The sequence below is a fragment of the Thermobia domestica genome, chromosome 16 (genome assembly GCF_964235325.1).
Source record: "Thermobia domestica chromosome 16, izTheDome1.hap1.1, whole genome shotgun sequence".
Taxonomy (NCBI): domain Eukaryota; kingdom Metazoa; phylum Arthropoda; class Insecta; order Zygentoma; family Lepismatidae; genus Thermobia; species Thermobia domestica.
Window position 1 is genome coordinate 149,854,644 of NC_137469.1, and position 16,449 is coordinate 149,871,092.

The following is a 16,449-nucleotide window of genomic DNA, read 5'->3' on the forward strand; positions in this document are numbered from 1 at the left end:
TGGCTTTGGGATTTGTCAATATTGTCTCCTTAATTAATTTGTCATATATGAAACGGGCCCAGGGGCGCAACCAACGGTCCCGCAGACCTTGCCATGCGGGAGGGTCTACAGGCTCCGCGGGCCCATAACGAGTAACAGAAAGATGGAAAGAGGGGACCTAAGAATTAGAAAAACAACTTTTCTAGGGGGCCCAAATACTCCTATTAATGCTTGCCCCCCAGAAAAAATTACATTACGGCGCTGATTACACCTATGGACTGTATGTTATCTTGGTATATGGGAACTATTTTAAATAGGTTTTCACGACGATCTCACATTTTTTCACTGAAACGTCTTAATAGCTCTCAATAGTATCACCGTTTGCTAGAGTACGGTATATCTCGCAAGAATGCCCTCAGTTTCATGAAACATTGGCCATCATCTTACACCGAACAATGGCCATCATCATGAGTATTTTGCGAGTGGAGATGTGTGTTTTCTGCTGCTTTCAAATCGGTGTCTCAGGTTGAAAATAGTAGTGTTGTCAACGACTACAGCAGCTCGGCTCCCGACTGTCACCACCGAGCCGAACCGAGAAGTGAGCCGAGCCAACAGATCATCCAACCGTGCCGGCTCGAGCCGATGGTTCATTCCAACCGAGCCGGCTCGAGCCAATGGCTTACCTGAGGTGAGTCGAATTGAGCCTATGGCTCACATCAGCCTAGCTGAGAAGAGCCGAACAGAGCTGGTGGCTCATCGCAACCGACCCAATTCGAGCCAATGGTATTCGCTACTTAAGCTCTTGTCACAAATGGGACATTCCATGTCAAATCAACAAGTCATCAGACTTGACCATCTCATTTTTTGTAAAAATTGGTGTACAGCTTTATTACAGTTGGAGATGAAAAAATCCCAGGCAATCTCTCTCCTCCTGAAAGTGTCTCCGTACAGAGTGTTCAAAAATGCCAAAAAAATTGCATTTTTTCAATTACAGTGATTATTAAAAACTGTCATAAAATGGTTAATATGTGCACTAGAGACGTGAAACAAACACCATTGGAAAGGCTAAAGATTGGTCTACAAGTTGTACTATATTGAGAAAACCTGTAAAATAAAATATAACATTTCAAAAATTCAAATAAAGATTTGAAGTTTGAATTTCGCATAGAAATGTCCCTTTGAATTTGTTCAAGATTGTTCAGATTGTAGTCTCATATGTGTACTAAAACACCACAAAGTTGCACTTTGGGCACTCAATAGGATCCAATTCAAAATTCAACATAACCAAGCATTGCACGATATTGACCATGGGAATATCTGGGTTCAGATCGATAACCATTTGCCTGGAGTTATTTACCTGCAGCATCAAAGGAATTTATATTCAATTTCATTTGTTTCTTGATGTATTCATTTGAATTTACACAATTATCCACCTTTCGAGTTATTTAGAGAGGTACTACGTTTTCGAACAGTACTCAATACAAGTCATTCTTGTTAGTCAGTACGGATGTTTCTAAATTTATATTGGCTACATTGATACAGGTTATTTTCATTCCTTTGTTTTAGGATTGCTGTCACAGATATGTGGAAGTGGATAATTGAAATAGGAAAAATAATTTATTGACTAATTGTTTGTGCTGAAAGTGTGTGAAGTGATTGTGAGCAGTGTCACTGTGTTTCATAACACATTTGATACAAATATTGTGAAAGGAAGGAAAATATATCCCTCCCTTTCATAATATGTTCTGTAATAGCAATCCTGAAGCAAAGGAATGAAAAGGCATGTATCAATGTAGCCAACATAAATTTAGAAATATCCATACTGACTAAAAAGAATAATAACCTGTATTAAGTACTGTTTGGAAACGTAATAACTCTCTAAATAACTCAAAAGGTGAATAATTGTGTAAATTCAAATGAATACATCAAGAAAAAAAATGAAATTGAATATAAATTCCTTTGATGCTGCAGGTAAATAGCTCCAGGCAAATGGTTATCGATCTGAACCCATATATTCACATGGTCAATATCGTGCAATGCTTGGTTATGTTGAATTTTGAATCGGATCTCATTGAGTGCCCAAAATGCCACTTTGTGGTGTTTTAGTACATAGACAATTTTGAACAAATTCAGAGGGACATTTCTATGCGAAATTCTAACTTCAAATCTTTATTTGAATTTTTGAAGGGTTATTGTTTATTTTACAGGTTTTTAAACATAGTACAACTTATAGATCGATCTTTAAGCTGTCCAATGGTGTTTGTTTCACGTCTCTAGTGCACATATTAACCATTTTATGACAGTTTTTAATAATCACTGTAACTGAAAAAATGCCTTTTTTTTCGCATTTTGAACACCCTGTAAGGGGACACTTTCAGGAAGAGAGAGGTAATATTTGGGATTTTTCATCTCCCACTGTAATAAAGCTGTGCACCAATTTTTACAAAAATCTAAGATCGTCAGGTCAGATTTTGCCATTTCATTGGTTGGTTTCACATGGAATGTCCCAAATACAGTTTACATGGCATCATGCATTATAATATATATCGTGGTATCTACATGCGTAACTGAACTTAAAGTTTGGTTAAAATATTACATAAAAGTTTTGTTAATTTGCATTTCAGAGTAAAGTATGCATTTTGTCTGTTCTTTTTAAAGTATATATATTATCCCCCCTCCCCAAAAAATGTATATGCTTTCGCTGCTAGAATGGCATGTAGGTCTATTTTAAGAGTCATTACTATCCTTTTGACCGATCGTCAATACGCAATTTATTTCAGAAAATTTTCTTGTAATATTGTTGCAAAACAATTAGAGATAGAAATCAGAAAACGATCATATTTTCTCCCTATCATATAAAAATTTACTAAAAATTGAGAGGAAATGTTGGAGTTACAAAATATTTTGCGTCCTGGAAAAGATGTATTTGTAGCTTTAGTTGAAAATTCGCTAAATATGTATCTCAGCTACACCTACAAGCTCAGGTTTAGACTTTTAGTGCCGCTACAGCTAGAGCTACAAAATTTGTAGCTAGCTATTATAGCTTCGCTACAAATAGCGCGCTACTTCCTAACCGACTACGAGTTATATTAGTAACAACTATCACCTAGTATAACTTGTGTCATATACTCTATATAAGTAGAAGTTGATGACAAAGTAACGCGTTACATTTTAAAACTAACGTAACCAACAGATTGAACTCTAGACAAGATATTTCACGGTTCTGTCAAATTATAGTTCTATATCAACGACATATATTATAATTTCGCTTTTAATGTGCCTATATTAGCCTATTCAATATTACCCTATATATATTCAAAAGTTTGGACTACCTTTTAGAAAATTAATTTCCGATAATTCATGAATCTTCACGCTTACACTGAAGCATGAGAGAACATCAGCGTGTCGTTGTTGCCCAAATTAATACTCATTAAACACTTTTACTGATATCTCCAACAGAATAGCAAAGTGCATTAACAGTAAAGAAAATGTGGGTTAATTGTCACTATTTTTCTCCAATGAAAATCCTGCGGTGATGTATGGATGCGAAACATGGTGCTATAAACAAAACCTGTGAAGTTTTATTTTCAATAATAAAAAAAAAACATCGTTCTTTTTAGTGTTTGTTTTTCAAATATCGAATGAAAACCATGGCTCTACTCACCTGAACCGATGAAAACTACTGAACACTGCGTAAATCCAGTAATTCTTCAAGATAGCGATACAAGAAATTTATCGAGTGGGAAATTTACACCTGTCTTTACAAGAATTTTGTTTCGCAACAGTCCTCTTCACAGCCGAACCAAGAATTTCTTTACGGAGAGACCAGATACAAGAAGACTCACTAAGCCGTACATAGAGTCACTTCCATAAAAGCGACCTCCAATCTAACCTTTAGCGACCAAACTCGATCCATTTGAATGCCTTGAATGAAACGTGCCTACTCTAATTGTGCAATTGGTTTAAATTGGTCGGCTCACGGCTTGTTCACCACAGAGCAGAGTTCAGAAAGACCGCTCATATATCACGTCTACCGAGCTGATGGCGCACCTCAACCGAGCCGACTCGAGAGGGTGATTCATCTGAGCAGAGTCGAACCGAGCGGATAGCTCATCGCAGCCTAACTGGTTCTGTGGTGCGCATTACCGAGCTGTTATTGTGTACCTCTACTAGAGGGATATCACCTCAAAAATCCATCTTGATATGTGTCAATTGTTGAGGAACCGTGCAACTTCTAATGCTACTGTCAGAATTTGAGTTGCAGAGTTCTAAAGGAGTCAGACGTTCATTGTTAATGAACTTCGCTGCGGTCACCTTCAATAATACTGACCCAAAAAACATTGATGTTATCTATGACAGTTTTGCAAAATCAAAACCTTTGGTGCTATAGAAATTTTAGGCATTTTGTATCAGAATTTATAATATTCTCTGATGAAATCTTGAAGATACAAATATGTGGCAAAGCATGAGGAAAATATTGACGAAACAGCTTCCCAAATCTGAATGCTGAACACGGTCGGCAGTGAGTTCAGTGTTTTTTTTTTTTTTTTTCTAGGTGTAATTTTCCCCTCGAAGTTGAGACATCGCCCTGCGCAGGATCTAAGATATACTATGCCCTCAACTCATTTTGATTTCTCTCCAGACAAACTTTTCTAAAGGAAAACGTGAAAGAGATTTCACTTTTGAGCACATCATTTATCTTTATAAAGAGGATAAAACCAGGTTTTACAAAAAAAAAAAAAAAAAAAAAAAGAAAAAAGAAAGAAAATCGTAATTCAATATATAGTTTATATCCATTACTTTAAACCTGAGACAAAACCAATTCGAAAACAGTAGGGAACACACCTCATCTCCAATCGTAAAATACTCATGAGAGGTTATTCGGGGTAAGTTGATGGCCAATGGTGATACTATTGAAAGCTATTAAGACTTTTAAGTCAAAAAATGCGAGATAGTCGTGAAAGCCTATCTAAAATGGTTTCAATACACCAAGACAACAATATAGTCCATAGGTGTAGCAAAATACTTCGAAGAAAAACTGTTTCACCAAATTTAGTACCCTCAAATCTTTTTATATTCCCTACTACTACTACTACTACTACTACTAAATAATAATAATAATAATAATAATAATAATAATAATAATAATAATAATAATAATAATAATAATAATAATAATAATATGAACAGCATTCTGGTAGTGATGAAGGAGGTATTAGGTCTGATACTGATGTAGTGGCGAAGCATCCTACAGGCCAATGTAAGCAATCATGAATGTGATAATGGTCCTGGTTTTCTGTTTGCTAGATCGGTAGTACACATTCCTGTAGCAACAGCCTTACAAATTTCAAAGAGATAATTCTGGTCGCTGCTTAAACCATCTGGTTTTTCCATTTGAGACACCCATTCAATGGGAATGGGTGTAAAGGAGACGATCGGTGAACGTTCACAATCCTTTAATTTCTTTCCGATGGGGCTGGAAATTGCGTTGGGTCCGGTCGTCCCACCATCCAATTCGGTAACCAAGTGTCAAAATGGCAACTCGTTGGTATGAAGAAGGCAAATGAGATGCTGCAGTTCCTTTCCTAGGAATCTTTGTATCTGACTTATCACACAGTTATCCCATCTTGTGTTCGTGGCTTCACCATCGCTACCGACTGCCTCAAGACTTGACACGTCGCACTGTTCTTCTCTAAAAGCTCCAATATAAAGTCGGCAATATCCTTGCCAGTGCCTGACTTAGGTGTGGCATGATCCAAGTATTCTGAGCCGGGCTCCGATAGAACTGTGATATGCTTTTCTGTAACCTCTCGTCTTCGTAGTTTGCCTTTAATTTATTCTTGCACAAGAGTTGCATCATTTTTTCCGTCGAAGTAGATACTTATAATCGCCCGGCCTAGGTGAGCCATTTCTTTCTGGATCTTCTCACCCAGTTTATATTTTTCTCTTCGTACCTTAGATCTGTCAACAAGATTTTTGTCCTCTGGCGTTATGATTCTCTCGTTCTGAAGTACGGCAGAAGCGATCAAAGCAACCTGTCTGTCTGAAACTCCAGTTCTAAACGCTGCCTCCGCTGTGTTTTGAAGAAAGATACGCTTTAGGCTATGTTTCCTTCTTGGTCGCACCTCGAAGTCAGATCCCGATGTGCTTCCCGATTCCACAGCTTTGCTGGGTTCCCGTGACGACGCCAGTATCTTTGATCTGTGCCTATGCCTAATCCCACTAGTTGATGGACTTGCTTCAACACTTCCAGCGTCTTTCTTGGTTGTCTGCCCCTTAATCTGCTCACTTTACGGGAAAACCTCTTTGACAGAGATTTGCTTGTTCGGACGTCAATGTTGCCAATGCTCATTTTCCATGATGTTCTCTGATCCAAAAGAACTTTCTCTCTTTTTGGAATCAGGTAAGTCTAAAAAAGACTACAAGTAGCTTTTCTGCCATTGGTGTTGTGCGTGTTGCCTAACCAAACACTTAAAAAAACTAAGTCCGTTGGGGCAGGGTAAGGGGTTGTCCAAAAAAAAAAAAATAATTAAAAAATCAGTAAGGTCGGTGCCACTAATTGCACCTTTTCCGCCATTACAACATGTAATGTGTAATAATATGTAATACATGTTATACATATGGTGAATTTCCATATTATACTACGTTTACAAGTAACTTCCTCCATGTTCACTCTGGAATTATTATTTAAATAATTAATGTTTTTCTGACCAGAGTTTGACCAGAATAATAAGCAAGAATGAATATCAACAATTTAATATGATGTCTCTATTACCTACATTACTATGAACATCCATATTAACGTCTGAGGAAGATAACGTGACGTTATGGAAATTGTTACGAAATAGTTTATTTCTAATAAAGAAATGCATACTCTGGTTAGAAAAATATTAATTACGTTTACAAATATAGCACTTTCTACATTAAAAAGCTCTTAATTTTCTACCATTTACTCCATATATCAGCGGTTGGTTACCATACACCACTGCTAAAACTATTCTTACTGTTATAAGAATCGTATAGCGTCTTTACTATTTTAATGTGGTTCTATAAGGGAAATGCTTTCGTGGTCACCGCTGTGTTTTGGAGTTGAAGAAAGCAATACATAGCAAACAGGCAGACCGATGGTTAGACTACCGAAGTAGCATAATGAACAAAAGCAGTGTTCGAAAATTTTTCTTCTGACGTAGGCTGCAGTTGTCAAAATTAAGCAGCATAATATTACAAATACAATTTGATACATGGGTTTTGGTTTAGGCGCCAGACTCGTATTTCCAGTCGTTATAGCTACCTGGCGCTCGGGATCTTTCGAGCATAAACAAGAGAGAAATATTAACAGATAACTCATTATGTATTCGACGATTTCAATATTACATATGTAATTATTCTGAAACTTGAACTTTTTCTTTTAAACAACCTTACATGAAAATAATGTGAGCATACGAACATGCTTTTAATTTTTCTCTCGTGGGTAATGTTTGGTGTATGGTAGTAAATCTGCAAAGATTAGATCATAAAATTATTGAATTCTGTATGTTTTCTGAGGTCCACAAGGAAAAACACAATAAAAGCAAACATTTAAAGAGTTCAGACCTTTGTTAAGTTTCGGTGGCGTAGATTGGTTTCTTATATTACATTCCTCCTTCACTGAGACAGAATTTTCTTGTTATGACATATCAAAACATTCATTATCAGGGGGCCAGAGTTGGCGTGGGTCAATGAAAACTTGACCCACGACCCACTGACCCACCACCCACGACCCACTGACCCACCACCCACCATGACCCACTCTGACCCACCACCCACCATGAACCACTCTCATCCACTTTGACCTACTCTGACTCACCAAAATTCATCGTCATCAACTCTGAACACGATCCACGGCCTCTTCTGAACTGAGTAAAGAGTTTATAGTTGTAATAAAACAGGACTGTGAAATTGTCACTAATCGGAGTTTGAATTTCTAGTGAATCGCTCAAGCACCACTCTGTTACAAGAACGGTGGATCTGACCTTTACGATATAAAATGGTAAAGTGTTTGTCAGTGAGGAAATTGAAACAGTTCGAAGTGGGGGGAAATTAGTGTGTGCCTAAAATATACTTGTACTAAGAGAGTATTCTTGCAAGTGTTAATTTCTGAACGCATTCCACAAGAAACTTCTATTCGCAGGAAAATACTCCTGTACAATATGGAAAAGGTTATGGTTTCTCAGTTCACAGTATTTTTCTCACAAAAGACTTGAAAAATCAGTTGTTCATAGGGTAGAAAGGTGCTCGGGTACCCTATGTGAGAGCATCTCCATAAAGTATGCTCATAATTGTAATTTGTGTAATCACTAAAACACCACGTTAAATTTAAGTTACAAATATGCATAATTGCAATTATTATGAATATTTATTCAAAAGTAGTTTACCTAAAGCAAAGAAGAGAGTTACTAAAAAGTAGGTACAAAGTTGAATAACACAAATAAGCCATTAGTAATACAAGTATACATTTTCTGTAACTCGTAATTTTCCACCTTAAAACAAATCTGAAATCGGATTTATTTCCTGTTGGTAACTTTTTGGCGGTAAATCATTCGCAGTGGAATGATGTCCATCCTTCAGCCAAGAAATAACTAGCTCGTCTACTTTGAGCTTGTCTAGCGGTGGGCCATTAACATTGATGAGCAACAAGTTAGATAATTTTTGAGCACTTAATCTATTTCTAATATCAGTCATCTGTAAATTCATAAGGGGAAATCCCCGTTAGCACTCTGTCGTGGAAATTGATAATACTTCTACCAGATTTCTGCAACTCCTCATCGACAATCTACTTGTTAGACTTAAGTCTGATAACGATTTTACTCAGTCAGTTTTGAAATACTCAGCAAGAAGTATCATTTCTTTATCACCATACAACATCTTTTCCATATCGACCCTGTCAGTTGGCAATGTCGACCCATGTGGAACAGAAACTTCATCTACCACGCCTTCGATAGGGAATCTTGTGAATAAATTATCAATTAAACCCTGATAAACTGATGATTTCTTATTTGTTTATAAATTTAATTTTTGTAATTACACATGAAGGTTTGATACCATTACCAAGTTCCCTCCCCCGTCTAGAAAGCGAAAGGGAACGAGGTTTCTGGAAAGTATTCAGAGGTGAATGGGAATTTTCCTCCTTCTTCCCCTTCAATTACCACACTGCTGTTTGTGCCAAATTACGATGAATTTCAATTAAATTATCATAGTATAATTATTTCCTTGTTGAATTATCGATACTTTTCAGTAGAAAAAAAAATGAAATTTCAAAGTTCCAAATCAAAGTAAGTAGACCAACGTAAAGGAAAAAAAGTGTAAAATTTTCCATACAATTATGCGTACAATCCAAACTTCAAATTTCCGTGTAATTAAGCTTACAGTACAAATTTTATGCCTATTTTTCTCACAACTTTATGGGTTGATTGCCCTGTGCTGTGAGCGCTCCATATAATAAACATAAGCTTCAGCAATTATTATAACAGAAAGCAATGGATATGTGAAGCCAAGCACTGTATTTTTTGTTTGATTTTTTTTCTGAAATAACATCGATCGTTTTCGATCATTTTTACAAACCAATTCACTACCAATTTTTCCATATATAGAAACTGAACCCCCCCCCCCACACACACACACATAAAGCAGAATTTTAAAAAATGCTAGGACACATTCTGTTTATTTTCAATAAAGAGTTAATACACTGAATTTCAGCTCCGTAAGTTTAACGGTTTGCGAGATACTCATTATTTTTTTTTCGCAAAAAATCGGATCCCCACTACCTCCTTAGGATATTATGCATTATAATAAAAGCAATATAACATCCCAATTTGGATTGAGGCCTAACTATATACCAAAAGTAATTTCATTTGACTTTGCAATTTGACCGTGATGATCAGGCACACATAGTTACATTCAATTTTTTATAAATAATTTATATATTACAGTGATTCAAAAATGTATTTTTTTCAGTAGTTAGCTCCAAAAACTCACAGGTCTCGAAAGCCAAATTGTAGTGTAAGTCCTATTGCTATTATTACTATTAAAACTATCAATATCCGAAAGTGCCTGAAGTTCTTTTTTCACTTGGTTAGATATACTCATCTCAGGTAAGTAGAGAGAAACAAGTGGAAAAGAACGGGAAATTAAGGTCTTGAAAGTAAAACGGAGACAAATTTACCAGTCTTCAGAAGATACAGTCTACAATGCAGTGAGCAGAGAGGGTCGGTAGATCATACTGAGTCGGTGGGTCGCAGTGGGTCATGGTGGGTGGTGGGTCGCAGTGGGTCACGGTGGGTGGTGGGTCAGAGTGGGTCATATGCTGTTGACCCACGACCCACTCAGAAAACTTGACCCACTTGACCCACCGACCCACTGACGCACTCCATCTCTGCAGGGGGCACGGTGGATCAGTGAAGGAGCGCTCACCTCTGGTACGCGTGGTCCCTGGTTCGATCCCAGGCCATATGAGTTTTTAGAGAATAACATCGTGTTCATGGGTGTTCTCGCGATTACTGTGCGTTCATATAATTGACTTATTCTTAAGGATGAATAAAATTCGCTTCGTAAGGTCAGTATAATCCAAACATTAGGACTATAATTAGTGTATAAACTCAAGCTGCAACCAATGTTTCTTCCAGACAGATTTGGGGGAGCACTTCCTCCCGGAGCTCTGAGAGTGCCCCCGGAGGAGACCAAAATACTACGTCTGTAATAAAATAAATAGTACCAGGAGTGCCTCCCCCCCATCCGGAACATTTTTTCTGAAAGAACGACTGCTGCAAACAGTGTTCATTTACATAAAGGTATTAAATAAACTTAGTATGCATTGCTTTCGTGTGTTAATACGTGTAGCATACATTACAGCTTTTAGGAGAACTGGAAAACTTGGATGATTATGTAGTTATATTCATAGACAGTGATTGTGTTGTAGCTACTGCTAATGAATGTAACATGTATTTAAGTGGTTTAATGAATACAATGCATTAACATTATTAGTAACATTTCTGAAATATACATTAGATGCTTTGTTTGTAATCTTGCAAATTAATGCAATATAATCTTGTGTTTAAATATTCGAATTTATTCAATTAATTGATTATAAACAAATACACAACTTTTCAAAGAAATATTAAGTTCTGTTACTTTTCTATTCTTCATTTTACGTATTCGTAACGTTGTAAACATTTGAAAAACATAGATCGTGTCTTTCTCTAAGCTGTTTTTCTACTCAATAGCGCAGATAATTTCCCCTGAACCGATAGACGACGTACAAACATCGCGGACATTGTTTTAAGCGCACGAGTAACAGATCGAAGTTCAATCACAAATTTCGTCCACTTAAAATCAACGCATGAGCGAAAGGAAGTGTTTTCCTCTGAAGTATTTTATAGATTTTTTTTAAAGAAAAAAAGTGAAAATATCCATTCTGAGTTCTTAATGTGAAATTTTAAATTATTCTCCGGGGAAAGTTTTAAATTGTCAATACCCAGAAGCTAATTAGAAGGTTTATTTCTTATTGAATTATATGTATATACCGGTATTCTCCATGCAAGCAAAGCAACAAACGTCTACAAATTCTATTTTACAGTATGGAGCATTAAGTCAAAGTTTTACAACACATTTCTTTTTTTCTTTTTCATTTCCAAGACTTACTTCATTTCTATGGTAGCTGAAAAGTGAAAAAAAATGATAATGAAAACTTGTTTGAACACAATGTATTTTATTTAATATTCTGAAAAATGTCAAGGTTACAAGCGAAATAGTTTTGCTGATAAGGCACGTGTTTGCTTATTTCACCAAAATGACCTAGGGCACAACATATCGTTTGCTAGTCCTGTTATCGGTTTCTGCTCAAAGCATTTTCATGAGGACTCGTGCTTTTCCACTTGAGGTTAAAGGTGGAGAGATAATACAATCGTGCCGATAAGGTAATCTTTTCAAATTGTTAGAAATCAAATTGCAATATGGAAATTGGTCTTAAAGGAGACCTACTATAGGGTGGGCCAGACTCAATTGGGCAGTTTTGAATATGTTATTTTTACTGATAAATGTGTAGTATAACATGGTGCAATGATAATAGAAATGGTTACAAAATGGTGAGGTTAGGTTACAGAAACAGAATCTCACAGTCATAAGTCATTGGTTTTCAACAAAGTGACCGACCTGAGCACCACTTAAGTCAATATAGGGTTGCAGACTTATAAGGACATTTTCACATGCCCTCATACACATACTCACCTGAACATTAAGGAGGACTGCTCAACTATCACTCATGCAACTATTGCTGACTATCAACAGGATTAAAGTACACTTTGTTTCTTAGGTGTCAACAAATGAAAAAGTCAGGTGCGGTTATGTCGGGTCATCTGGCAGGTCCTCCACGCCCAATCCAGTGTTGACAAGAAACTTCTTGCATATCTTGTATAAATTTGTATATCATTATCAAATCATATTTAATAGCTTTCTTTAAATAATAAGTAAAAATTTGTTGTGACTCTTATTGAAACGTTTGAATTGCAAGCAGAGCAAGCAAGAAAATTTTTTAGCAAATCGACTTCTTTGCAAACTGACAATATTGATTTAATAGGGCGCCAATACTTTTAGAGGCGTCGCGTCGTTTACTCTTTTCCAACACTTTTCCTTTCTTCTTGCACGTTCGGCGCCCACTTGGTATCAGCGCCCGAGGCGACCTCTCCGCTCGTTCCCCTAGCTACGGTTCTGATTTTATACATGTTTTTCTGCTACACTCATTTTACTACAGATGTCGTTTTTCTGAGTTCTATTTCAATTTCCATTTCTATTTAATGTTCACTCAGTGCACGTAGCACTTTAAATTATGGATTAAATAATTTAATTATTCAGATTCATTAGTGTACGGTAGTTCTCGAACGTATTGTGGGAAAGGAATTTGAGTGATATTTGAAAGTATTCCTCAAAATATACTATTTTGGTTCTGATAACCTTCGTATTACGGAAATTTTCACAAGTACCTCAAAGTCTTTTTTAAAGTTTATCGCAAGGTAATGTAGCTGAATTTCAGCATAGAAGGGAATTTGAACCTTCTTTTGTTAAACATAACACTACTTTATTACTGAATGAATGTGGACATGTACGTACTGACGTAGCAAATCTTTCAAGACATTTTAATTTTTTTTTTTTTTCAGTGGTCAGATATGTGGTGTATATCATGTTTATGCAGGAACTGCAGTCACCCTTGAGATAGAAAATGAGGAATAGAGGAACTTTGAATGGATTTTCATTTACAATATGTAGAATAATTTTTATTTAAATATTATTTTGAATACTGAGAAAGTGGGAGAAACTTCTAATTTCGAAAAAAAAAAAAAAGTTATTGTTAAATTCTTGCGTGTAAAGAACTACTAATTTTGCACATACATATCTCTCTTTTTAAAATTAAACCTACTGCTAATACTTACTGGTTATGAACCTACATTTCATTCTTAATAGAGATTGTAGCTATTACTTGAAAGTAGAGTCAAATATCCACTAAAACCAGGATCTGTTAGTATAATAATTAAACTTAATAAATGAAAATGTAATCTTACAGTTTAAAATTATGCATTCTATTTAAAAGAACAACAAATTTGAAACTATGCAACTAACGGAAAAGTTTCTACCGCATTTGCCATACACGAAACAAACGAACAGAATTGATACAGGTGGGAATTATTAAACAAGCTCTTTGTACTTACCAACTGGCTCGTCAATCTCAAGGTCCCTGTTAAGACGGATATTGGCAGGAATTGCTTTATCTGTCATTTCATCCAGGCTCTATAAAAACAAGAGGTGTGTTTTAACTTTCTAATAGTTCACCGGGAAATAAATAAGGGCAGGTATTAATGATTACCTTTAATTTTAAATAATAGTTCATTATTTCAAGTTTTAATTTTCAAACATGTTAGACAAAGAATACTAGACATTCATTCTGACGGCAATAATTTAAACACTGACAAGTAAACCTTACGTTTGGGTGAATCGAGTTGCTGACTGAGACACATATGAGAAAGTAGTACTAAATGTGGTCATTATTTCAATGAAGTTGTAGGTGCGAAGCTCCAGGGGTTTATGAGATACAGCTACCAGAACATCACATGGAAGTACAGAATAGTCTGCATACAGTTGGAGGTAAAAGCCCTGTAAGACCTCTTGTAAAGACAAAAGGTGAATAACAAATATATGGGTACATATTAGGACTAAGGGGAAGTCATGTAGTAAGGGTATACCTGACGGCGGCCATCTTGAAATCCGCCATTTTGAATTAAGGTTAAGTTTTTAAAATAGGAATAGGGTCATGTGATACATGATTTAAGGCGCAAATTTAATCAGAAGAACAATGGTGACGTTAATTTTGATTCACGCGCAATTGGTAAAAAGTTACAGGGAAATTAAATATTGTTGCAGCATATGTATTAGTCCTTTACCCCACCTTGTAAATTTTGTGTTAATGATAATAATTAAATAAAAAGCAGGTGGATAAATATTAGGTCTATGGTAAGAGTTGCCTTTATGGCGGCCATATTCAAATCCGCCATTTTGAATCAGACAAAAGTTTTAAACAAAACACATAACATTGACACCTTATTAATAGCAAATTTTACCATAAATCCAACGGTATAACCATTTTTGCTTTATCATTAACCAGCACAAAATTAAAGGGGAATAGAGTAATGCAATAGATGACTTCGGGCTTGAAGTTAATCAGAAATACAATGGTGGCGTTATACCGTTGGATTTATGGTAAAATTTGCTATTAATAAGGTGTCAATGTTATGTGTTTTGTTTAAAACTTTTGTCTGATTCAAAATGGCGGATTTGAATATGGCCGCCATAAAGGCAACTCTTACCATAGACCTAATATTTATCCACCTGCTTTTTATTTAATTATTATCATTAACACAAAATTTACAAGGTGGGGTAAAGGACTAATACATATGCTGCAACAATATTTAATTTCCCTGTAACTTTTTACCAATTGCGCGTGAATCAAAATTAACGTCACCATTGTTCTTCTGATTAAATTTGCGCCTTAAATCATGTATCACATGACCCTATTCCTATTTTAAAAACTTAACCTTAATTCAAAATGGCGGATTTCAAGATGGCCGCCGTCAGGTATACCCTTACTACATGACTTCCCCCTAGTCCTAATATGTACCCATATATTTGTTATTCACCTTTAGTCTTTACAAGAGGTCTTACAGGGGTTTTACCTCCAACTGTATGCAGACTATTCTATACTTCCATATGATGTTCTGGTAGCTGTATCTCCTAAACCCTTGGAGCTTCGCACCTACAACTTCACTGAAATACTGACCACATTTAGTACTACTTTCTCATATGTGTCTCAGTCAGCAACTCGATTCACCCAAACGTAAGGTTTACTTGTGAGTAACCTAAGTTGAAAGTCTTGTTTAAAGTTACTAATTGTTTTTAAAAGTAAATATATTATATTAAATAATAAGAATAACAATGTTTATCTTTAGTGGAAGGTGAGGGAAATGTTCCTTTAAAAATTGGTGCTTAAAATATGGAGGGGATCATGACGTTCAATGCTAGCATGAATAATTTTGAGTGTAACAAATATTAAAAATAAGATTTTTCTATAAATTAAGTTGTTGAACGAGTAAATTAACTACTTAACATGTTTTGGTAGGGAACAACAGCATAAGGCAGTGATCCATTCCTAATGCAGGATAAAATTTTTGAAAATCTTATTGAGGATTATTTCCCTTTTCCTTCTGTCTCGAGGAGATGATTCGTTGAATCTTTGCTCTGAATCTGCTAATCCTCTTCTTGGATCATGTGTTTAGACCTATAAGAGCAGGGATGCAAATTTGCAACAAAATTTTACTAGCCCAAGAAAGCTACTAGCCCACATCCCACTTATCTTCGATATGATAAATACTCGCACGAACCGATGAAACACTCGCCCCGGGCGAGTGGGCCGGTGGTTATTTATATTCCTGAATTAGTGCGTTTGCACACGACAATGATAATATGGGTGGAAGCGCCGATAATGTCGGCGGTGAAATCAACTTCAATGTACTCAAATCTTAGCTTGCACACGCCACCGATATTATCGGCCAGTCCTCCGACACGCAGATGCTGTCGGCCAAGCCCCCGATATTGTCGGTGGTACCACCGACACCGATTTTGTCGGGGACAATGTTTTCTTATGATTGGATGCACATGCGGCCGATAATGTCGGCTGGCCAGTGGGTTAGATGAAGAGAATGAGTGACAAGGCGCTGTGTTTTTTTGTTTCGTTTCTTGTCTTTGGAATTTTGTTGTTTCCATTTTTTCTATTACAATTGTATAATAATATTATTATTATCTTGTCCTATAAACAACTTCGGAACAGCTTATTACTTTTTTTACAGTCTCCGTTTTGGAGTAGCTAATTCCCTCTGTTAAATAAGTATAAAA

The 16,449-nt window shown here is 36.1% G+C and overlaps 1 protein-coding gene across 3 annotated transcripts in view; it reads right to left on the reverse strand.

Annotated features, from left to right (window-relative positions):
• Positions 1–16,449, reverse strand: part of LOC145673469 (glycine dehydrogenase (decarboxylating), mitochondrial) — a 428,549-nt gene that overhangs the window by 401,189 nt on the left and 10,911 nt on the right. For all 3 annotated transcript variants that reach the window (XM_081743192.1, XM_081743190.1, XM_081743191.1), the window contains exon 2: positions 13,716–13,794. In XM_081743192.1, the coding sequence (XP_081599318.1) occupies positions 13,716–13,794 (79 nt within the window). The remainder of the gene's footprint in view (positions 1–13,715; positions 13,795–16,449) is intronic.